The 25,379-nt window shown below is 46.4% G+C and overlaps 1 protein-coding gene across 1 annotated transcript in view; it reads left to right on the plus strand.

Annotated features, from left to right (window-relative positions):
* Positions 1-8: 8 nt before the first annotated feature.
* The window catches only part of SRD5A1 (steroid 5 alpha-reductase 1), a 47,007-nt gene continuing 21,636 nt past the window's right edge, over positions 9-25,379 (plus strand). Inside the window, exons 1-3 of the mRNA XM_024200694.2 lie at positions 9-423; positions 4,190-4,356; positions 24,622-24,723. Coding sequence (XP_024056462.1) covers positions 110-423; positions 4,190-4,356; positions 24,622-24,723 — 583 coding nt within the window. The 5' untranslated portion in view covers positions 9-109. The remainder of the gene's footprint in view (positions 424-4,189; positions 4,357-24,621; positions 24,724-25,379) is intronic.

Below are 25,379 nucleotides of genomic sequence, written 5' to 3' on the forward strand. Positions count from 1 at the left end.
AGCGCCTTTTGCACGTATTCGTTTCATTGGTGCCGCGTGACCAAACCCCGCCGTTGCTCCCGCGCGCGGCTCTGAGGCACCGGCCGGTGGGGGCTGAGCGCGCCCGGCCATGGAAGCGACGGGCGGGTTGTGGCAGCGGCTGTCGGGGCCAGAGGAGCGGCGGCTGCTGGAAATCCTGTCCTACGGGCTGGTGGGCGCGGGAGCGCTCTCTGTGCTGCTGCTGCGCTTCGTGTGGATGCCGTACGGGCGCTACTCCACGCCGCGCTTGGGCTGCCTTGTGCCCGTCCGCCTGGCCTGGGCGCTGCAGGAGCTGCCGTCGCTGCTGGTCCCGCTGGGGCTGAGCCTCTTTAGCGGCGCGGCCCGCGTCTCCAAGTGGCCGAACCGGGTCCTGCTGGCGCTCTTCATCGGGCACTACGCACACAGGTACCAGCGCGGCTCCCCGCAGCTTGTCCCTCTGGCCGGAGCGGCGCCGCTGGTTCCCTCTGGCAGGCCGCGCTCCGCAGCTCCCGTGGGGAAACCCCAGGGTGCAGGGGGCTGCCAGGAGTAGGGTGACCAGATGTCCCGATTCTATAGGCACAGTCCCAATTTTGGGGTCTTTTTCTTATATAGGATCCCATTACCCCTCACCCCGTCCCAATTTTTTACATTTGCTGTTCGGTCACCCCAGCCTGGAGGCTCAGCCCAGCCTGGGAGTTTGTCCAGGTCTGGCCCTGAGACAAAAAGGGACAAGATTTGCCAGCATTTGGTGTGGAAGGTGGTGGCATCATCTTGAAGAGCCCCTTGCTCCTGTGACTTCACCCTAGGGCAGTGGTTTTCCATTTTTTCTTTCTAGCGACCCAGTTGAAGAAATTTGTTGAACCCCCCCCCCAACTGTGTCAAGGTCAGGTGCAACCTCACTGTCTAGTCCCTGTACCAGGGGAGGTGGGCGCTTCAGGATGTTCTCTCACCCCAATGTAGCCAGTGGCCTGTGCTCCCCACTGCCATTTTGAAGCCACATTTATTTATTGACACACAAAATTTTCAGAATTTTGCAGAATTTTAAAATGTGTGCAGAATTTTTAATTTTTTGGTGCAGAATTCCCTCAGGAGTAGTTATACCTGTGCAATTCACTCTCATTTAGCGTTGCCCTCAATTGCACACAGGTGCAATTGAGGGCAACGCTAAAAATCATGAGGTTGCACAGGTAGCTGCACAGTTGGAAATTAGACAGCATTGTTCTGGGATGTGCAATCCAGAAAAATGGGGCAAATTAATTTTGCATACCTCTGGAATGTCTTCCATTATGTTTCATAGTATGCAGGACAATAAAGGATTATCTCAATTACAGTTCCACCTGAACATCTGTGATTTTTATATAGGAAATAAACTTCCTGCCTGTTGGTCTTTAGATGAGATCTGTGACATTCAGATTCTTAGTATCCATTAGTCTAATGCTAGTAGTTAGCTCTCTTTCTGCAAAAGTATTGGGGTGAAATACACAGCTGTTGTAAGTGGACAAACATCTTACTGAAACAAATTCCAGTTGTCCTGATTCAAATCACTGTATTTTATAGCACGAGCAAATGGGCATCACTTCCTCTTTTCTATATCAGGAAATCCTACATTTGTGGTAGTGGGCACTGTCCCATAAGACATTCAGTCTGAAATGGTGCTAAACATTTTGTTTGCTCACACTTGCCACTAATCTTTATTCAGCTGCACCCATTGTAAATTTCCATCATCTTCAGAAATAGCTATGCAGTCAATAAGTGTTTCAGTGTTGTTGTGATTAAAGAATAGGCAGGGCCAAAACCATTTTGATTTACCTACATTAAGAAACAGCAGACTTGTAATTCACAGCTCATAGTGGCAATAGTGGAAACTGTACTGCAGACAGATCTCAGGCATATGTTTTTCCCCCTCAATCATGCCATATAATCTTACTCTCAAATCTTGCCTACGCTAAGGAATTTGCAAAAGTTTCCCAGTGCAATGTAGGCCTGTCTTGACATGAGTAATTGAACATGGGTGAGGTCTTATTTCTTGGGAAACAGGTTAAGGGAGGTAAATGAATCAGCAGGCTGGAAACAGAATGTCTGTACTAGTTAAGATAAGGTTGAACACCCAGGGACTATGGACAGTGGACAAGATAATGGGTAAAATAAGCCTGAATTGTAAAATGAGGTAAAGAGTATGTGCCTGGACAGTGCATGCTGTACAGGGACTTGTTTCTACAAAGTGATCAAGCCAATCCCAAAATGTAATGACACAATGTATAGTTAATGCAATGTAATGTGTAAATGTATATAAAGGAAGAGGTTTGCTGTGTAACTTTGGATGTGAGGCACACCCTATATCCCACCCCATAAGCTTGAGTCTGATCAATTTAGCATAGCTTTGATGTATGCCAAATAAAGGAATCTATGTGACAAGACTGTAGTCGAACTATGTTCTTGGATAACCTAGTGGAAGAGGTTTTGGGAATGCCAACATGCAGCTCTACTAGTGGTAGCAACATTGGGACTGTTGGGATAAACAAGATTGCCATGACAACTGTTACATTGTTTAGGACTCCTCTGGGCAGAGTCGTAAAAACCACAGGTGGCTGCAGATTTATCTATGCTAATATTCCTGCCATTGCTAGTATCAGTGATGTTAGCACTAGTGGGAAACATTTGCCCAAAAAAATCTTGTAGACAGCATCTGAGAGTAGAATTATATGACAAGATGGTAAAAGAGCTTGAGTCTGCAGTACCACTTCCACTGTTGGTACCACAGGTGAATTTGCATTGGCAGTGAATTACAGGTCAGATTTTTGCCAGTATAGACATTGCACCTAGAATCAGAAGTCTACCTACTACTTTGGTTAAACACAATTTAACAAGATTCTGATAATTATCAGTGTCGGCAGATTTTGTTTTCCTCAAGGATAACCATGTTGTACAATCTTGCTATAGACTGCCACACTTCCCCATATGAGTGATTAGAGAAATCATGCCAGAACTCTTCTAGGAAAAAATGTTTAAACAGCTGTAACTACCATACGTTGTATGGCAATGTGGCAAAAAATGGTTGCATACCTATACTGTAACTGTTGTTCTTCAAGATGTGGTTGCACACATGTATCCCACTCAGGTGGAGGGAAAGAGGGAGGAAAGATGTACTTTGATGGTCATTTTATCCACTTAAGATTTGTTACTACTGGATAGCTGCAGCACTGTTAAAGCATATTCAGCTTTTATATGATGTTGTTTTAATTTGAATTACATGTAAATACTATGACTATATCATTTGAATAATAAAATTAATATTTCTGTGATTAGAACTTGGCTGAATAAACATGGCATATCAAGACCACATGATATTCCATGTTTTTTCTGGAATGTTATCTGAGCAATTTCCACATTTTCACAGATGAATGCCAGTTGGGGATTTGCCACATCCTTAATTAATTCCTATGAAACCTGCTAGAGATTGAGGCCAAGTAGTCACTTCAAAATGACTGATGATTTTGTTTGTGTGTTTTTTGCGGGGCAGGGCTCAGTTAGAGACCTTAAAGGGAACTGATTTTTCAGAGGGTGAGTACTTAGTACTTTATGAGAAGACAGTGACAAAAACAAAACAGGGAATTGGAAGATGCATTTCCTAGATTAGCTTCCCAGAGGTAACCTGTTGGGGTCCCTTAGGGTTAAAAGCAGCAGCCTTTTTCAGGTTGCTTCCCCCATCCTTAGTTTCAGCAGGTTTTACACAGGAATGATGAGGTCATGTTTGCCTTAAAAGGAGATGCTTGGTAGCACCATGGTGAAGGCTTTAGACTTCCAGCTGCATGTTGTCCTTTTCCAAGCAAGGAGCTATCCAAGGTGCTTTACTCAATATAACAAATTTACCATAAAACTAAAATATATTGACTATTAGTATTTATTTATCTGCAGTAAAGACCTTACTAAAATAAGATTATTTGGTAAAGACTCAACTAGCCTCTTGGGACCTGATCATGCAGTCCAAACATAGTAAATGGGAATATTCACATGTTTGTTGTTCTGCACCTGCTTTGGCACTTCGTTGAATTGGGATCATAGGCAAAACTGAGAGTTTTGTAAGTATAAGGATTGCAGATTTGGGCCCTTAAAATGCATTCCTACCTACTGTTATGTATTGCAATAACAGTAACTAGGTAATTTAAAATGTTTCTTTTCCTATTTGTTCTAGGGCACTCATCTTTTCTTTCTTGATTCGTGGAGGAAAACCAACACCATTCATTACTTTTGCACTAGCACTCATATTCTGTGTCTATAATGGATACTTGCAAGGTCGGAGCTTAAGTAATTATGCAGAATATCCTTCTGGTTGGCTGAAAGGTCCTTGTTTCATTGTAGGTGAGTTGAATAAAAGCATGCTATTTTATGAGACCCAAAAGCAAAATTGATTATCATAAGTCTTTATAAAAAATAAACATAAAATTATAGTTCTCATAAATGGGGATCCAGTGGTCTAGACTTTTTTTTTTTTTTTTGGTTAGACCTGCTTATTGTGATACAATGGAGGTCATTTAATCTTTATTTTTCTCTCCTTACTTCCATCTTTGAGTTTTGATTCCCTCTTCTGATGTGCTGTCTGAGCAACTGTATATCTATCAGCCTGACATTGGTCCTGGGCAAAAAAATGGAATGGCTGAAATGGGTCTGGATTAATATAGAATTAAAGAAAATCAATAAAATTGTCAGTCAACATGGGTTTATGAAAAACTGACTAATTTGATACCCTTTTTTGATGAGATTACAAGTTTGATTGATAAAGGTAATAGTGTTGATGTAATATCCTTAGACTTCTGTAATGCAGTTTACTTGGTTCCACGTGACATTTTAATTAAGAAGCTAGAAGAAAATGAACATGGAATACATTAAATGGTTTAAAGGCTGGCTAAATTACAGGTCTCAATGTAAGTGTAAATGTGGGCTCATTCATTCAGTGTGTTTCTAGTGGGGTCCCTCAGGGATCAGTTCTTGGCTCTGTGCTCTTCAATGTTTTTATCAGTGATCTGGAAAAAAATATAAAATTGTTATTGATAATATTTGTAGATGGGGAAGTGATAAGTAATGAAGAGGACAGCTCACTGATACAGAGCTATCTGGATTGCTTGGTAAGCTGGGAGCAAGCAAACAATATATGTTTCAATACAACAAAATGTAAGGTCCTAAATCTAGGAACAAAGAATGTAGGCCATACTTACAGGATGGGGGATTCTATCCAGGGAAGCAAGGACTCTGAAAAAGATTTGGGGGTCATGGTAGATAATGAGTGAACATGAGCTCCCGGTGAAACATTGTGGTCTTGAATGAAAACTAAGGAATATTGGGTTGGAATAGGAAGGTTGCATTACCTCTGTGTAGTGGGGCACCTGCCCCACTCCTGGTGAATTTAGGCTGCAGCAGGCCAGTGGGCCTGCGCAGACGGGCAGCCAATCAGGGCCCAGATTGGAGGGAGCCAATCAGGGCCAGGCTCAGCCCTATAAAAAGGCTGCTCAGGGAGCGAGCAGGCAGTTTGTCCCAGGCCTTTGAGAGGGGAAGGTCTGTCTCCAGAGGTGGGAGACTAGTACCATGGACAGCGCAGTGCTGGCCAGGCTCGGGGAGCAAAAGGGAGCTCTAGCCCATAGCTTGCCAGGCTGCAGGCCCTGAAGGGAAGGGCCTAGCGGGTGCAAGGAGTCATAGGGGAAGTGGCCCAGGGAAGCGGACAGATGAGGGGAGAGAAAGAGGACAGCAAGGCTGCCGCCAGAGGGTCCCTGGGCCGGGACCCAGAGTAGCGGGCGGGCCTGGATCCCCCCCCACTTGCAGTACACCCAGCCATTGGCCGTAGGGAGTGGCCATCATAGACTATGCCAGATCCCTGACAAGAGGGATTAGACTTTGGGGTGTGTGGTTGGACATGGTGGCAGGGGCGTAGAGAGACTGCTGATCAACCCCCTCCCCCCCGGAAGGGGGTGTGGATGGACTGAGGGGCACTGCCGGAGGGCAGTGGTCCGGAAAAGGATGCTGCGAGCTGGTGAGCAATGCGGGTCCACACGCCAACCAAGGGCGAGACGACAGATGGGATACCACCAGGAGAGGGCGCTCCACTGGACTGAGCTAATTCCCAGAGACAACCAGCAGGAGGTGCCAGGTGGTGCGTCCCAACCCTGTTACACGTGGTGGAGAATGTGGGCATAGCGGTCTGCCCCTGATAAAGGGGCAGGGCAAGGACTGTGGGACAGTTGCCTAGAACATTGCGAGACTGAGAGACAAAATGGTGGAGAAAAGGGACTTGTACTGGAGGGCCTGGGTGGCTCGGCTTGCCGAGCAGCAGAGAGAGGTGCTCTGGCTGCTGCGGGGGTGTGCACCCAGACCGTATAGGAGACCAGGTGCCAAGGGCAGGAGGCCAGGGCCTGGGCTCAAGAAATGTTATGCCTGTGGGCGAAAGGGCCATTTCAGGTGGGAGTGTCCTGACTGGGAGGGGGCAGAGAACCCCCACCCAGAAAAGGCGCCCCCTGTGAGGGTAACAGGGGGGCCTCTGGCTTGTTGGGTCTGTGGGGAGCTGGGACACCTGAAGAGGGAGTGCCCCTACAGGGCTCCCAAGGCCCGGGCCAGCCCAGAGGGAAGGGCTAGGGCCCACACAAGCAGGACTAAGGCCGTGGCAGAGGGAAGGCGCCGAGGGTGCTTCCACTGCCACACCAAGGGCCACGTAAAGAGGCATTGCCCCCTGAGGCAGAAAGGGGGAGTGCCTGAGACAAAGGCTCGGTCTGGGACTAGCTGCCAGGAAGGGGTAGTGCAGGCCGAGGCCCCCCCGAGAGAAGGGGGCTGGGCAGAGAGGCCCCACCTTAACCAGGGAACCCACACAAGGGCCGATGTGGGAACCCAAACGGAAGTGGGAACCCACGTAGGACCAGGGAGGTCTACGGTGAGGACCCAGACCATAGAGGAGGGAGGCAGGTTGCTTCAGATGGTGGAGGGCCTGCACTACAAGAGGGATTCCCTGAGGGCCCAGCTGCAAGGAGCACAGGGGCGATAGGGAATCCCCCCCCCCCCCCCGAGGGCTCTTAAGGGGGAGGGTGTGTAGTGGGGCGGCTGCCCCACTCCTGGTGAATTTAGGCTGCAGCAGGCCAGTGGGCCTGCACAGATGGGCAGCCAATCAGAAAAGAGCTTATTGGGAGCCAATCTGGGCCCAGATTGGTGGGATCTAGATGAACATAATTTGTTAGGGAAGAGTCAACATGGTTTTTGTAAAGGGAAATCATGCCTCACCAATCTACTAGAATTCTTTGAGGGGGGTCAACAAGGTCCCTCACCAAAGGCTCTTAAGCAAAGTAAGCTGTCATGGGATAAGAGGGAAGGTTCAGAAAAGGACAACAAAAATGATTAGAGGTTTGGAATGGCTGCCATATGAGGAGAGATTAATAAGACTAGGACTTTTCAGCTTGGAAAAGAGATGACTAAAGGGAGATATGATAGAGGTCTATAAAATCATGACTGGTGTGGAGAAAGTAAATAAGGAAGTGTTATTTACTCCACATAACACAAGAACTAGGGATCACTAATAGGCAGCAGGTTTAAAACAAAGTATTTTTTCACACAATGCATAGTCAACCCATGGAACTCCTTGCCAGAGGACGTTGTGAAGGCCAAGCCTATAACAGGGTTCAAAAAAGAACTAGATAAGTTCATGGAGGATAGGTCCATCTATGGCTATTAGCCAGGATGGACAGGGATGGTGTCCCTAGCCTCGGTTTGCCAGAAGCTGGGAATGGGAAACGGGATCCATCACTTGCTTACCTGTTCTGTTCATTCCCTCTGGGGCACCTGGCATTGGCCACTGTCCGAAGACCTTTGGTCTGACCCAGTATGGTCGTTCTTATGAAAAACTCTTTTGGAAATTATCTGCTGGGCTAGAGTCACAAAGAAATGTAAGTGTGATGACACTGAGCACTGCCATGTCTAACTTTGAGGCACCTAGAAAATCACTGGGATTCACAAAGCCTGGGTTAGGCGCCTAGGCTTCCTATACATTGAATAGGGAGAAATACACCTCTACCCCAATATAACGCGACCCGATATAACACGAATTCGGATATAACGTAGTAAAGCAGTGCTCCAGGGGGGCAGGGCTGCGCACTCCAGTGGATCAAAGCAAGTTCGATATAACACGGTTTCACCTGTAACGCAGTAAGATTGTTTTGGCTCCCAAGGACAGCGTTGTATCGAGGTGGAGGTGTAGGTGCCTCTCAGTGGGATTCACAAGAGTCAGCATTCTAGGCAGTTCCTCACCTAAGCTAGCCAATGGGAGCTGCCAAAAGGAAGGAATATGTGTTAAGCCCTGCCACTCTCATAGAGATAAGCACCTAAGCCTGGGCTGCAGGGAGTCATTGGAGCCAGGGCACTGGATCCTGGGTCTTCCACCTCCCAGGTGAGTGCTCTAACACCAGTCTAGATAGTCATTCTCAGGCTTGTGTGCTTTCACTCTGTCTGGCCCAATTACTTTTCAAAATTATTTATCTACAGTGGAACAGCTTCAACAAGAGAGACTGAAGGAACTCCACATCAGAAGATCCTATAGTCTAGTGGTTAGAGAACTAACTAACAGAGGTGGCAGATCCCTGTTCTTATCCCTTTGTCCCCTGAGGTGGAAAGGGGTATGTGACTCAAGGACATCTTGATGTCAACTGAGAGAAGACACAGTGGTACATAAGGGTTACAGAGATCCCTTGGGTAAGGCATCTATCTTCAGTGATCTTAAACTCAAAAAGGAAGCTTACAAGAAGTGGAAACTTGGACAGATGACTAGGAGGAGTATAAAATATTGCTAGAGCATGCAGGGGTGTAATCAGGAAGGCCAAGGCACAATTGAAGTTGCAGCTAGCAAGGAATGTGAAGGGTAACAAGAAGGGTTTCTACAGGTATGTTAGTAACAAGAAGAAGGTCAGGGAAGGTGTGGAACCCTTACTGAATGGGGGATGCAACACAGTGACAGATGATGTGGAAAAAGCTGAAGTACTCAATGCTTTTTTTACCTTGGTCTTCACAGACAAGGTCAGCTCCCAGACTGCTGCATTGGGCAATACAGCATGGAGAGGAGGTGAGCAGCCCTCAGTGGTGAAAGAACAGGTTAAGGACTATTTAGAAAAGCTGGACATGCACAAGTCCATGGGTCCAGATCTAATGCGTCCAAGGGTGCTGAGGGAGTTGGCTGATGTGATTGCAGAGCCATTGGCCATTATCTTTGAAAACTCGTGGCTATTGGGGGAGGTCCCGGACGATTGGAAAAAGGCAAATATAGTGCCCATCTTTAAAAAAAGGAAGAAAGAGAACCTGGGGAACTACAGAAAGAGAACCTGGGAATCAGCCTTACTTCACTCCCTGGCAAAATCATGGAGCAGGTCCTCAAGGAATCCATTTTGAAGCACTTGGAGGAGAGGAAGGTGATCAGGAACAGTCAACATGGATTCACCCAGGGCAAGTCATGCCTGACCATCTTGATTGCCTTCTATGATAAGATAACTGGTTCTGTGGATATGGGGGAAGCGGTGGATGTGATATATCTTGACTTTAGCAAAGCTTTTGATACGGTCTTCCCACAGTATTCTTGCCAACAAGTTAAAGTATGGATTGGATGAATGGACTATAAGGTGGATAGAAAGCTGGCTAGATTGTCGGGTTCCACGGGTAGTGATCAATGGCTCCATGTCTAGTTGGCAGCCGGTATCAAGCAGAGTGCCCCACGGGTCGGTCCTGGGGCCAGTTTTGTTTAATATCTTTATTAATGATCTGGATGATGGGATGGATTGTACCCTCAGCAAGTTCACAGATGACACTAAGCAGGGGGGAGAGGTAGATACAATGGAAGGTAGGGATAGGGTCCAGAGTGATCAAGACAAATTGGAGGATTGGGCCAAAAGAAATCTGCTGAGGTTCATCAAGGACAAGTGCAGAGTTCGGCACTTAGGAAGGAAGAAGTCCTTGCACCTCTACAGGCTGGGGATCGACTGGCTAAGCAGCAGTTCTGCAGAAAAGGACCTGGGGATTAGAGGATGAGAAGCTGGATATGAGTCAGCAGTGTGCCCCTGTTGCCAAGAAGGCCAATGGCATATTAGTATTAGTAGGAGCATTGCCAGCAGATCGAAGGAAGCACTGTAATGGGTTACCTGGGGAGGTGGTGGAATCTCCATCCTTAGAAGTTTTTAAGGCCCGGCTTGACAAAGCCTTTGCTGAGATGATTTAGTTGGTGTTGGTCCTGCTTTGAGCATGGGGATTGGACTAGATGACCTCCTGAGATCTCTTCCAACCCTAATCTTCTATGATTCTATCTACTAATCCACCAAAGAGTGCCATGTAAGGACTCTAATAAAAGCCTGTATCACACTGGTTATCATAATCATTTTGAGATGTATGTATGGGTAATATGTGTAGTTATGTATATGTACTAAAATTTATGTTCTTTACATCTGTGAGTTAAGGCAGGTCACTGATTAAGTATTCTATGGTTCACAATGGATGGCCCTTCACAGTCTGAGCAAAATGCTAACTGATTGTGGAGGTTGTGGGGAAAAAGAGAAACAGCATGGGTTATCATGTTAAAGGATAAGACTATGAACTTTTTAAGCTGTATCTGGGTGCAGATGAATCTCCAATTATTCCTTCAGTGTGTGAGGACAAGCCGCCAGTGGGCTTAAATGTCTGAGGCATCTCAGCCAAATTGGTTAAAAACACTGGGAAAAATACTTGAGGTAAGCTATTTTGTAGGAGATAGGTGAATGCCTTGTTAGTTAAGTTTAGGCTCTAGAAAGCATATTTTTAATATATAACCATTCATTTCTTATTTTCTATCATTTCAATGTCTATTCTTTGCTATTAAATAAGCTCTCTTATAGTGGCCCAGTCTGATAGGCAAGCTTTGAGCACGCTTACTGGATAGGCAAGTTAGGTGGAGAAACCCCTATTTTCCACTGGTTCATACATTGCTCTGGAGCTTCAGCGTCTGGATGCTTGGTGTGGGGCTGCAGTGTTTTTGTTCAGAGGCAGAAACATAGGCACCTAGGGAACTTTTACTGAAAGAATTTAGTCGCTGAGAGAATTTAGGCATCTACAGGATTTGGGGGTAGCTGAGTGGGGGTTTTGTGAATTCCAGTTGGGCCTGATTCTGATTTTTAGGCACCTCAGACCTTTTGTGAATCTGGCCTCTAGGGCTGCAGTGCTCCGGAAGAGGGAGTCTGACTTTAAACAAGGAAAAGAAAGGGGTAGGGGAAAGCTGAACTGTATTCATTTGATGGAATGAGGAGGTCTGAGTAGAGCACCCATAGGGACACTATTATAAGCATAAGAGAAGGTTAGTCACCCTGTGCAGTAACTGAGATTCTTCAAGATGTGTGTCCCTATGGGTGCTCCACTACTCGCCCTCCTCCCCTCTGCTTCGGAGTTCAAACATAGACTCTGAGGCAGAGAAGGAACTGAGGGCAGATAGACTGCACAGCGCTATATAGATGCCTCTTATGGCATGAGACAGGAAGGAGTGTATGTGCGGACAGCAGGCATTGCTACCAAAGTTCTCTGATCCCATCTACAATGGAATACACCAAGGGGGACACATCTGAAAGAACCTCAGTTACTGTACTGGGTGAGTAACCTTCTCTTCGCGTGAGCAGTGTCCTCACAGGGTAGTTAGCATGCATCATTTTAGATTACCTGTTGCATCTTAAATCAGGTCTGTCTCTCAACTCACTGAGGACCCACTTAGCAGCGATCTCAGCGTTTCATCCCCCGATCCAAGGGAAGTCAGTATTTTCCAACTCCATGGTAGTTAGATTTTTGAAAGGTATTATCAGTGTCTTTCCATGTGTAAAAAGTGGTTCCCCTCTCAGACCTTAACGTGTGCTTGCTGCTCTTGTGGGACCCCCACTTGAGTCCCTAGCATCACATTCTCTTTCCCTCCTTTGCCAAAAGACAGCCTTGCTGATTGCTGTAACATCAGCTAGAGGGAATTTAGGGAGGCTGGCGTGAGTGCTGGAAGCTCCCCCAGCACCCAGAACTTGGCCCTGCCCCCTGCTCGGCCTCCTCCCCCGAGGTCACACCCTAGCTTGGCCCCCTCCCCCAAGGCCTCACCATCACTGCTTGCTCCTCTCAACGGAGGAGAGGAGTGAGCTATGGCAGTTGTGGGGGGCCTCGGGGAAGGGGGGCTTGGAGGAGAGGAGCAACTCGGTGAGCAATGGGGCTTTAGGGGAAGGGGTGGAGCGGGGACAGGAAGGGGCCACCAAGGGCGAGCCTTGGGGGAAAGAGGCAGGGCTGGAAGAGGAGCAGTGTGGGTGGGGCTATGGGGGAAGAGTGGAGCGGGGCCTTGAGGCGGAATGCAGGTGAGGCTACAGCCCAGGCATCCGCACTCTCAAATGTGGTGGGTCATCAGGATGCCTCCAAAGGGAGGTGTGCCACATCCTGTTTGGGGAGGCATAGCATACCCTAGCCTATTAAACCCACCACCCATGGTGGCACTGCCCCTAATTAGTCTCAGGAGGGACCACAACTAGGTGTAGGATACTATAGAATTCTCTGACTTCAGTGCACTGGATGTGCACACCTGAATGGAATACACATCTGCACCTACATCTTGAAGAACAATAGTTATAGTATAGTTAAGCAACCGTTTTTTCTGCTCACACAGAGCTCATTCTGGATTGATGCCTAACTATACACAAAGGCCTGGATCCACACAGGCACTTAGTTATTGCAATGCTCAGTATCATGGCAGCTAACTTTTAGGTGCCTACGAAATCACAGGAACACCACTGTGATCTACAAAATCTGAATTAAGTGCCTAGGTTCACTATACAATGAATGGGGGGGAGGGAGAGGTGCCTTACAACATTATCCACAAAAGACAGAACAGTAGGTGGTAGAGCTGCCCAAGCTAGCCAATGGGAGATGCTGATGAGAGGGGTGTGTGCTAAACTATCCCCTCTGAGATAGGCATCTATCTCTGTTTAGCAATCCATGAAAGGGAACCTGCCACCTGGAGTTAGGTGCCTGAGTCATTTCTTGTGTGAATGAGTTACCTGCCTGCCTCACTCCATGCTCACCTTATAACTTTTAGCCTGGTGGTTAGAGCACTCATCTAGGGTTTAGGCAACACCCCACTCAAGGGGAAGAAAGGATTTGAACATGGGTCTCTCACTTTTTAGGAGGGTGTTCTTGCCACAGAGCTATGGGATAGTCTGATGTGGGTGCTTGTTGAAACTGTTCCACTGTGCATAAATACTTATAAGTCATATATAGAAAGAGTGACTGGAGTCCAGTAGTTAGGGCATTCATGTGAGACCCACGGTCCAGTCCCCAGTCCTGCTGTTCTTATCACTCTTTCATTATTTATCCACAGCTTCAACAGGAGATACTGAGGGAGTCCCACATTAAACTGGTGGTTAGAGCACTGTCTTGGGAGACCAATGTTCAAATCCTTTCCCCCTCTGCGACAGAGGGAGGAATTTAACCCAGGTAAGTGCTCTAACCCCTGGGTTAAAGGTTTTAAGGTGGGCACGACCATATCCTTCTCCTCCAGTTGGATTCTGAAAGGGACCTGCTCTGGTAATGGTGCTCAGAGGTCACCTACCAGATTGGGCCCTGCATGCAACTGAGGTGGCTGCATGCTTATTTCCCTCTTTCCCCTCCCCCCACAGCTTGTGAGTTGCTCTGGGGCTTAAGCAGGAGATAAATGTCTGGACGCCTAGAGGGTGGCAGCCGTGCACTTGCCCAGAAATGTAGGTGCCTAGGAAACTTTTACTCTGAAAACTTAGACACTCAGTGAGTTTAGGCAACTACAGGGTTCAGTGGGAGTTTTGTGAATTGCAGTGGAGCCTGAAGTGGGACCCAAGGTGCCTACACCCCCAGTTTAGGCACCTGAGTCTGGGATTTAGGCATGTAAGTGGGTTTGGGCCAAAGTGCTGTCAATACACAAACTTAAGCAAGCTGGAAACAGAGGAAAATATTCTTAATTTTGTCAGTTATAGTGATCCTAGATATTTCTTGTAATGATAGGAGGTGTGTTTTCAGACTGTGATTTTTAAGTTGGCATTGTCCTTTAAAGTATGATGGAAATGGGCTTTCTTCAACGGTGACCCCCAAAGACAGCAAATGGGAGCACCAGTCATCTAGTTTTCTCCAGATATCTCTCTTTTTGCTCTAGTTTATATTCTTTCCTGGGAGTAAGGAGACTTCATGAGATCCTGCTGATCCACCAGTCTTCATTAGTTGATTGCATGCAGCCTGTTTGACCAATGGCTCCATTCTCCTGCAACACAGGGCTGTTAGGGGTGTGGTTGTAATCCCCTCACTGCAAGATCCTTTGTACGTTCAATCCTCACTTTTTCTTCATCCCTGAGTGTTAAAGGCATACTTGTTGGAAGCTTAGGGCTTGTCTTCACTATGGGGTTAAGTCGACCTAAGTTATGCTACTCCAGCTACATGAATAACGTAGCTGGAGTCGACGTAGCTTAGGTCAACTTACTCCGATGCCTTCAGAGTCGATGGGAAATGCTCTCCGGTCAACTTCCCTTACTCTTTTTTGAGAGCTGGAGTACCACTAGACCCGCTAAATGGATTGCAGCAGCGTCAATCTCCCCACAGTGGAGACCAGCCCTTAGTTTCCACTTACCCCACACACTCGTATACATACACACACCTTTTTGGAAAGAAGGTCAGCATTTGCATTCAATTTCTTGGCTTAATATTGCAACCGAGAGGAGGAGGTTTGTGGGAACAGGTAGCAGTGGGTGAGTCTGGAATATTTAATATTCTTTATTTTTCATATTAACTTGCTGAAACAATGGAAAGTCTCCTCATCTCTGATAGACCTACTGAAGGAACAATAATCCATAATGTGTAGAGTCAAGCACAGGAGTTTATTATGCACAGCACTGGCGGAGTGTCACTTTGCTTATTAGGCTCAGAGACATTGCAAAACAATTAGTTACAATAGATTATATAGGGTGCTCATTGGGCAGAGAGAAGCGACAGGGATGGGTTTTCCCAAACCCCTGGATAGGTTCTAACAGCAAGACAAGATGAGCACAATAAGCCAATGGTCTAAAAGATTACTTAATGGTTCTGCCCATGGCCCAAATTAACATATTGCTGACATACAGGTAATTACCCCCAAACTATGTCTATTAAAGTATATAGGTTAAATCCTAATTTTGGGGTCCAGGGGAATGAGGTAGCAGCTCTCTCGGTTGACCAACAGGTACATTCCTAGAGATTTAAAGCAAAAAGCAGTAATTAGTACTTAACAATTTCACAAGTTTACCCTTGCATTTCCGTGAGCTAGGACTGGCATACATCTGTGAGGGGAGGGTGTCATAACTCATGTTAATCATATTAGGCCTCTCCCCGAACCTTGTCTAGGATCTGAGGGGTATTGTACCACTATCTCCTCCCTGCATTAGGGAGTAACCATGAGGCCTTTCTCAGTGCTTCATGTGTCTATAACTCACAATAAGGACGCCCAATTACATTTGGAGTTATGCTGACTCCGCTCACTGACTTGAAATACACAAGGTTATCTGTTTACCCCAGCTTCCTTTGAGCTATGTATTGTTCTCTATTAGCCAGCCCCCATAGCCCAAGCCAAGCTCTGGACTCTGGGCCTATATTGAAAAGTTCTTAGCAGAAACTGTAGTTAAGATCTTACATCCATAGCTAATGGATTCTGACCCTTCACCTACTGTCATAAACAGATAGTTAAGAGTTAATGCCTTTTTTACCTGTAAAGGGTTAAGAAGTTCACCTAGCCTAGCTGACACCTGACCAGAGGAACCAATGGGGGGATAAGATGTTTCAAAAGGAAGGAGGAAAGTTTCCTTTGTTTAGTTTCAGTTTAAGTTTTGACCAGAGTGGGAAAGCTCCAGAACTCAGCCTCTTATCAAGTAGTGAGTATTAGTGAAGGAAATAAAAGAAATAAACATAAACCTATTAACTTGTCTTGGGCATTAGGGAATAATCAAATTGGGTATTTTTTGTGTAACTAAGTTTTTGCCCAGGGGAGCATCCTCTGTGTTTTGAATCCGTTGTCTGTGAAATCAGCTTGTATGCTATCCCACAGAGGGTTTCTTTTACCTTTCTTTTCTTAAAAAAAAAAAAAAAAGGCTTTTAATTAAAGAACCTGATTGATTTTTCCTTGTGTTAAGATCCAGGGGGATTGGATCTGGACTCACCAGGAATTGGTGGGGGGGAAAGGAGGGGGGATGGTTAAATTCTCCTTCACAGAATCATAGAATCATAGAATATCAGGGTTGGAAGGGACCTCAGGAGGTCATCTAGTCCAACCCCCTGCTCAAAGCAGGACCAATTCCCAACTAAATCAGCCCAGCCAGGGCTTTGTCAAGCCGGGCCTTAAAAACCTCCAAGGAAGGAGACTTCACCACCTCCCTAGGTAACGCATTCCAGTGCTTCACCACCCTCCTTGTGAAATAGCGTTTCCTAATATCCAACCTAGACCTCCCCCACTGCAACTTGAGACCATTGCTCCTTGTTCTGTCATCTGCCACTGCAGTGGTGACAACGCAGGAAAGGAAACAGAACGCCAGGTTTCTGGTAGCCAGAGAGCTTTACAAGCCTTCTGCAAAAAGCCTCAAGCCAAAAGCCTCCCAGGAAAACTTTTCCTGGGGTTTTTATTTCTCTCCTTACTTTGTTTACAACTCTTCTTAGTGGTTACATCTTTGCCCATTCAGAAGGCAGGCAGGATACACGCAGTGTGCAATTATACAAGATAGCAAACTCATCTGTAAAGCGTGTGAACAGCCAGCTGCAAAGGTACTATCAGGCTAGCCAATATGTTTTCCAAAACAGACCCAGGGACAAGGTCACTCCCGCCTCAATTGCCAAGAAAACAGTTTGCCGTTGTTCAAGGCTTGTGATTAGGGAGGAACACATTCCTACATCCCCCCTTGTTTTATTTTATATGCGGTATTTAAACAAAGCACCTTTACAGGATAGCATACACAACGCCACTAAATTGGGTAAGCATTAAACAAAGCAGCAAAGCAAAACGCCAAAAATCAAAACTAAGACCCCATACTATAAAAGGGTCTTTATCCACTCTAAGGGTGGCTATAACTAAATATAATTCCACCAAGGAGGAAAAACATCCTAGCAAATGGCTTAAGCATAACATTTCAGCATATCAATTTGCTATTGCATGCGATTACTATTATCAGTAAGCTTAAAACAGCGCATTTCTTTCACTGTCTCACACCCCAGATGTTACTGGGTGATTTGCAGACAGGAACAAGGCAGGTACTTAACAGACCTTGCATGTCTGGGGCAACGGCCAGGCAGAAATCAGATTGATTCAATACTTTTGCCAGGTGGACCCAGATGTCTTGTAGTGTGGTGTCATTAACATACACACAGCTGTCATTAGCTTGAAAAAGTAAGTGTCCTGTCAGGTGTAATCCCAGGAGCACTGACTAAAATTAACTGGGCATACCAGGTAGTTTAATTTCCCAGATGTCTTGGTGAATTACCCAATCCCACATGCATCCTCCCCATGGACCCGGCAGGATTTGGTATGTGGGAGCCCACACCCTCTCAACCGGTCCATATGCTTGGAAGGAGCACTGAGAACGTCTGCACTTCCACTTAGAAAGTCTCCAAGTATGTCTCCATGGCCACAGATCAGATGGTACTCCTGATGTGTCTGTAAGGGCAGTGGGCCAAGCCTGAACATGCTAGATCCCACTGCAATGCCTTCCCAGCCTCAGTGATATTCAATACCATCTCTGTCAGCAACTTCTGGGTCATTGTCTGTATTTGGATGTATTACAGGGGTAATAGTGTGATGGAGGAAATGGCAGGGGCAATACATGCTGAGGGACTTATCCAAAACCACAGGGCGCAGCCTGTAGAATAAACCCCAAAATCCAATCAATACCACATTCCCAAGCATGGGTTCCACAAATTTCTTCCTGCCAGTGTATAATTCTTTGTTTCTTCACCAGGGTCAGTTCTTAATGTCTCTTGTAGTCAGGAATCCCTGGACTTTGTGGTTTCAAGGAAGCAAGTGTTCCTTCTTCTCTTTTCCTGAAACAGTCATGATTCAGCATCATACAGGGGAGAGGTTACTAGCACATCACCCTGTAGTGGTTTTGTGTCTTCTAGAGAAATTCAAAGCAACAGTAGGTCTGTCAGTGGACAAGGGAGAGGTTACTAGCACTTCACCTTGTCTTTTTTTTCTTTTTCCTGCTGTCCAGACGGCACAGCAGAACTAGAAGGAGAAATAGGCTTATCATCAGTCAGAAAGTCCTCCCGAGGTGGAGGGGTCTTTTTGCAGTGAAAAGCATGGGTCCAGGCAGTTAGTCCTTGGCACTTCACTGCGGTGTTGGTGGTTAACAGGACTTGGAAAGGGCCTTTCCAGCGTGGAGCCAAAAGCAGTCTTTCGTTGATGGACTTTACATAGACTTAGTTTCCTCATTTTAATTAATGGCAGGGGTGCTAGGATCTTTAGGTAGCACTTCTCTTCCTGTGAGAAAAAACCTAACACATTTCATTAATGCATTGTCTGTATTTTGCAGATTTTAGTTGCTTGGGCACATTTAAGCCCCCCCCTTGTCTTGGGGGTCAGCCAAGTTTTGGCTGTGACCTTGGATGAGCCTGCAAGCTGTATTTTCCTCTCAGTTAACTCATTCTGTGCTTTTTCCTCTTCTCCCTTTCTCGGCTTCTTTTAACCTACAAAGGAAACCTTCACTTTTCCAGTAAAATAACTTTATTACAGAGCTTTGGAGCAACAAACCGGGACAAGCACACCCACTTTTGAGGAGTGCACTCGGTACAACCTTAGGTGTCTAATTGCTTTCCTCCCTCCCCAGCCCTCTGGCTAGAAATCTGAGGTAGCCAGAAGGATCCCATGGGCAATATGGGGAGTGGGTTAACTTTCCATGTCCTTGTTTCCAAAGACTGTTGGTATGCAATTCTTAACAACAATTTTTGCCATAAAACACAAAAATAATCCCTATTGTGCCAGTAAATGCATGGTACATTGAATGCTGTTCAGCTGGCATCCGTTTTCTCTGATGATCTGAAAAACAAAAGAACAGAGGTCTACCCCTTCTGGGCAGTCAGTCATTGCTTAAAATGTTTCCTTGTATTTGTTTCATAGGCAGCCCAGATTTCAGTGGCTTCTACCTTATTAGTTAGAAAATTGCATTAATACAAATGCTTTCTGGCTTGCTTCCAGATCCAAAGCTATCCACAGCTTAAGGATTCTTACTTAAAAGGGACACAATTAACTTTCCAAGTCTTTTAATTGCCTTTTACTTCTAACTCCTGCTTTCAAGCACACAGTGATCTGAACAAGACAACACAACCTATATTGGTAGGTTTGCATTTCCTTTTGTACTTACAAACACGGGGGTATTAAAGGGGCTAGTGGACTCCTCCACATGCCCTGCCCGTAGCTGGTCATTAACCAAGTGCTGGAGGGCCTCCAGCTTGTCCAAAGGAAGCGGCCACTGTGCAACCCATACGGGCTCATCAGTGAGCCAATGGAGGGGGAGGGCCATACGCCTAATCATCAATATGGATGGTGGCAGTAAACTGTGTTAATAAATCACGGCCCCACAGATGGAGATGTACCCCCTCCATCATCCGCCCACGGACTCGGGCCGCGGTGGTGAGCGCGCCGAATCCTAACCACTAGACCACCAGGGATAAGCTGCCCGGGGCGTGCCCTCCACCTGCTGGGGGATGCTCAAAAACTGCCCTGTGCCATACAACTGCTCAGCAAGATAAGCCCCCCCACCTTGTGCTGCTGCCGCAAGCGCCTCTCGCTGGTACTCGCTATCCCACACAACGTATTGCGCGGGGGACAGCACCATGCGACACATGTCTTTCCAATCTTGGGGGAGCAAGGAGTAACTGTTTGACACACCTTCCATGATCCCCAGGGTGAAAGTGGACCGCACCCCGGTCTCACGAACCGCCTTGCGGAGCTCGCGCAGAACCGAGTAGGGGAGAGCCTCCCAGTCCACTATCTCCCCCCCATTTCCATTATCCCGCCTAGAGACGGGAAACGCCTCGAGCCCACAGCTGGATTCTTCGCTGGTCAAGAGACCGGCCTCGTGCACTGGCTGCACCGCCTCGGCGACAGCGCCCCCCCGCCCGACCGGTAGGCAGGGGGGCGCCGCCACGGGCGGCGGCGCAGGGAGGGTCAGCTGTGGGTAGGAGGGGGGTGGCCCATCACCTGGGGGCAAAAGGGAGACCGGCTTGGGGCCGTCGGGGCCGACCCCCTCCAGCGCCTCCTTACAATGCTGCCAGAGCAGCAGGTGCTGAACTGGGGCACGGGGTTTACTATGCAAGGTGATCCCAATCCGTATCCAATCAGGAAGCTGTAATGACCCGCAGTCAGGATACCAGGGGCACGGGGGATCTATTTCCCTTAAAAGGTCCTCAATATGAGCGACCGGGACAGCGATGCATGATCGCTGCCGTATAATCTTATGTAACTCTCTTGCGTGCTCCTTCTGGGCACTAGAGAGTCCCCCCCCCATACTCACGAATTAGGGGCGGCAAACAGCCGCGGGCGCGCTCGGCATCTCCAGCCGGTGAGTAGAGGGGTATCACGTTGGGGTCACCAGCTGCAGTGGTGACGACGCAGGAAAGAAAACAGAACGCCAGGTTTCTGGTAGCCAGAGAGCTTTACAAGCCTCCTGCAAAAAGCCTCAAGCCAAAAGCCTCCCAGGAAAACTTTTCCTGGGGTTTTTATTTCTCTCCTTACTTTGTTTACAACTCTTCTTAGTGGTTACATCTTTGCCCATTCAGAAGGCAGGCAGGATACACGCAGTGTGCAATTATACAAGATAGCAAACTCATCTGTAAAGCGCGTGAACAGCCAGCTGCAAAGGTACTATCAGGCTAGCCAATATGTTTTCCAAAACAGACCCAGGGACAAGGTCACTCCCGCCTCAATTGCCAAGAAAACAGTTTGCCGTTGTTCAAGGCTTGTGATTAGGGAGGAACACATTCCTACATGCCACCATTGAGAACAGCCGAGTTCCATCCTCTTTAGAACCCCCCTTCAGGTAGTTGAAGGCTGCTATCAAATCCCCCCTCATTCTTCTCTTCTGGAGACTAAACAATCATAGTTCCCTCAGCCTCTCCTCATAAGTCATGCGCTCCAGACCCCTAATCATTTTTTTTGCCCTCCCTGGACTCTTTCCAATTTTTCCACATCCTTCTTGTAGTGTGGGGTCCAAAACTGGACACAGTACTCCAGATGAGGCCTCACCAATGTCGAATAAAGGGGAACGATCACGTCCCTCGATCTGCTGGCAATGCCCCTACTTATACAGCCCAAAATGCCGTTAGCCTTCTTGGCAACAAGAGCACACTGTTGACTCATATCCAGCTTCTCGTCCACTGTGACCCCTAAGTCCTTTTCTGAAGAACTGCTACCTAGCCATTCGGTCCCTAGTTGGGATTCTTCCATCCTAAGTGCAGGACTCTGCACTTGTCCTTGTTGAACCTCATCAGGTTTCTTTTGGCCCAATCCTCTAATTTGTCTAGGTCCCTCTGTATCCGATCCCTACCCTCTAGTGTATCTACCACGCCTCCTAGTTTAGTGTCATTGGCAAACTTGCTGAGAGTGCAGTCCACTCCATCCCCCAGATCATTAATGAAGAGATTAAACAAAACTGGCCCCAGGACCGACCCTTGGGGCACTCTGCTTGAAACTGGCTGCCAACTAGACATGGAGCCATTGATCACTACCCATTGACCCCGATGATCTAGCCAGCTTTCTATCCACCTTACAGTCCATTCATCCAGCCCATACTTCTTTAACTTGGCAGCAAGAATACTGTGGGAGACCGTATCAAAAGCTTTGCTAAAGTCAAGGAATAACACATCCACTGCTTTCCCCTCATCCACAGAGCCAGTTATCTCATCATAGAAGGCAATTAGGTTAGTCAGGCACGACTTCCCCTTGGTGAATCCATGCTGACTGTTCCTGATCACTTTCCTCTCCTCTAAGTGTTTCATAATTGATTCCTTGAGGACCTGCTCCATGATTTTTCCAGGGACTGAGGTGAGGCTGACTGGCCTGTAGTTCCCCGGATCCTCCTTCTTCCCTTTTTTAAAGATGGGCACTACATTAGGCTTTTTCCAGTCATCCGGGACCTCCCCCAATCGCCATGAGTTTTCAAAAATAATGGCTAATGGCTCTGCAATCTCATCTGCCAACTCTTTTAGCACCCTCGGATGCAGCGCATCTGGCCCCATGGACTTGTGCACGTCCAGTTTTTCTAAATAGTCCCGAACCACTTCTTTCTCCACAGAGGGCTGGTCACCTTCTCCCCATATTGTGCTGCCCAGTGCAGCAGTCTGGGAACTGACCTTGTTCGTGAAGACAGAGGCAAAAAAATCATTGAGTACATTAGCTTTTTCCACATCCTCGGTCACTAGGTTGCTTCCCTCATTCAGTAAGGGGCCCACACTTTCCTTGACTTTCTTCTTGTTGCTAACATACCTGAAGAAACCCTTCTTGTTACTCTTAACATCTCTTGCTAGCTGCAACTCCAAGTGTGATTTGGCCTTCCTGATTTCACTCCTGCATGCCTGAGCAATATTTTTATACTCCTCCCTGGTCATTTGTCCAATCTTCCACTTCTTGTAAGCTTCTTTTTTGCGTTTAAGATCAGCAAGGATTTCACTGTTTAGCCAAGCTGGTCGCCTGCCATATTTACTATTCTTTCTACAGATCGGGATGGTTTGTTCCTGCAACCGCAATAAGGATTCTTTAAAATACAGCCAGCTCTCCTGGACCCCTTTGCCCTTCATGTTATTCTCCCAGGGGATCCTGCCCATCTGTTCCCTGAGGGAGTCAAAGTCTGCTTTTCTGAAGTCCAGGGTCCATATTCTGCTGCTCTCCTTTCTTCCTTGTGTCAGGATCCTGAACTCGACCATCTCATGGTCACTGCCTCCCAAGTTCCCATCCACTTTTGCTTCCCCTACTAATTCTTCCCTGTTTGTGAGCAGCAGGTCAAGAAAAGCTCTGCCCCTAGTTGGTTCCTCCAGCACTTGCACCAGGAAATTGTCCCCTACACTTTCCAAAAACTTCCTGGATTGTCTGTGTACCGCTGTATTGCTCTCCCAGCAGATATCAGGGTGATTAAAGTCTCCCATGAGAACCAGGGCCTGCGATCTAGCAACTTCTGCTAGTTGCCAGAAGAAAGCCTCGTCCACCTCATCCCCCTGGTCTGGTGGTCTATAGCAGACTCCGACCACGACATCACCCTTGTTGCTCACTCTTCTCAACTTTATCCAGAGACACTCAGGTTTTTCTGCAGTTTCATACCGGAGCTCTGAGCAGTCATACTCCTCTCTTACATACAACGCAACTCCCCCACCTTTTCTGCCCTGCCTGTCCTTCCTGAACAGTTTATATCCATCCATGATAGTACTCCAGTCATGTGAGTTATCCCACCAAGTCTCTGTTATTCCAATCGCATCGTAGTTCCCTGACTGTGTCAGGACTTCCAGTTCTCCCTGCTTGTTTCCCAGGCTTCTTGCATTTGTGTATAGGCACTTAAGAGAACTCATTGATCATCCCTCTTTCTCAGTATGAGACAGGAGTCCTCCCCTCTTGCGCTCTCCTGCTTGTGCTTCCTCCCAGGATCCCATTTCCCCACTTACCCCAGATCTAAACTGGTAATTCAGTTTAGGGGTTCACATGTAGGTTCCCATATCCGTACTCTAAAGTCCAGAATGGGGGTGAAACCTATGACACCCACTAATCTAGAGAACTCTGCCTCCATATGGGCTCATGGAGCCTTTGCAGTTTACTCAAAAGCTTGCCATCCAAGCTGGACAGCAGTCTCTGTAGCAGAATTTTTAGAAGTAGATGTTCCTGTTTTAGTCCCTGATTCTGCAAACCTGCACATACTTAAGTTTACTCATATGAGAGGTCTCATTGAAGTCAAGGAAATGTGGGAATGTCTAATATTAACAAGGTACAAGCTGTATCTGTGGAAAATACTGAGACAACCTGATGCAGGCACAGTACAAAGAGTGGGGCTATTCACATACACAAAATTAGAAGTGCATAAATATTTCCAGAATTAGGGGCCTTATGGATGTACATTTCTGTGCTGGGCCTGCATCAGGATCTGCAGTGCTTACTCCTGTGTAACAACTAAAATGATGAATCTGCTGTGGAAGATTCAGGAACACATCCAGTGAAAGACAGGTTAAAGCATGCTTTTTTGACAGTGATCAATGTGGATTAATTTCTTTAACATCTTTTTGAATGTTAGTTTATTTGAGCAGTTCAGTTTCACAGTATGGGTGTGAGAACATATGCATATATTAAAAGTATAATTTAAATCTGGGGTAGTGATAAGAATAAAGCCTTCTGTCCTTGTTTTCATAGCCCCCAATCCTGCAACTGGTTCTTTGTAAATTATGGCCCCAATCCTACAATGTCACCAGAACTGCTTGATGAAATTACAGGTTCATGTAGAGTTAGAGATACATTACTGCTTATATTTTAGGGTTATTTCTTTGTATAAACCATAGTTTGTTCTATTAAAACAGGTGTTTTCAGTCCAGTATTTTAATATTATTACTTTGACTCTTTTTCTTTAGGTTTTGCAGGGTGGCTGAGTGGCATGACAATTAATATCTATTCTGATCACATTCTCAGAAATCTGAGAAAACCAGGGGAAACGGGCTACAAAATACCAAGAGGTGAGTAAAAAGTTAAAGAATTTAAAATTCCAAAGGAATGTCTCAAAACTTGGTTCTGTTGTATTTAAAGGACATAAATTGCTCAGGGACATAACAAATATCAAGACCAGGAAACCAATGGGAAGAGGATTTTCAAGTGTATTTCCTGAAACAAGAAATTGGCTTTATTACTCAAAACGAAGGGAAACTGTCTGACTACACTGCAAACACTCTGTCTATCTCTGTGTAATTGCCTGAGAGCAGAAGGCTGCTTTTGTAGAGTCTAGTGACTAGTCATGACCCAAGACCTGTTAATATTTGTTGCTCTGTAGTTTTTTGAGATATTCCACTTCTGCACTGCTTTCTCACAGTTCTTGTTAATGTGTTTATTCACTCTCCTGAGAATTAACAAGCCTTTCCACTGAATTTTGCAACCATCTTGCAATCTCTTCTTTGGCAGTCATTCTTCTTATTTTAATTTTGAGATTGCCCTCTAACATTGACAGTTGTGAATAAAAGCACCCACCCAAGACTTGATTGCAGGCTTGCTGTGAAACGATCAACATATAAAGGTTTTGCGAAAGAAGTGAGAGGTTAGTTGCTGCACAGGTAGAAGGATGCTATTTTTAAAAATGTATTTACCTAAATAAAATCAACAACTTTAAACCAAAATGTGG

The sequence above is a fragment of the Terrapene carolina genome, unplaced genomic scaffold, assembly GCF_002925995.2.
Source record: "Terrapene carolina triunguis isolate 2854851 unplaced genomic scaffold, T_m_triunguis-2.0 Scaffold580, whole genome shotgun sequence".
NCBI lineage: Eukaryota > Metazoa > Chordata > Testudines > Emydidae > Terrapene > Terrapene triunguis.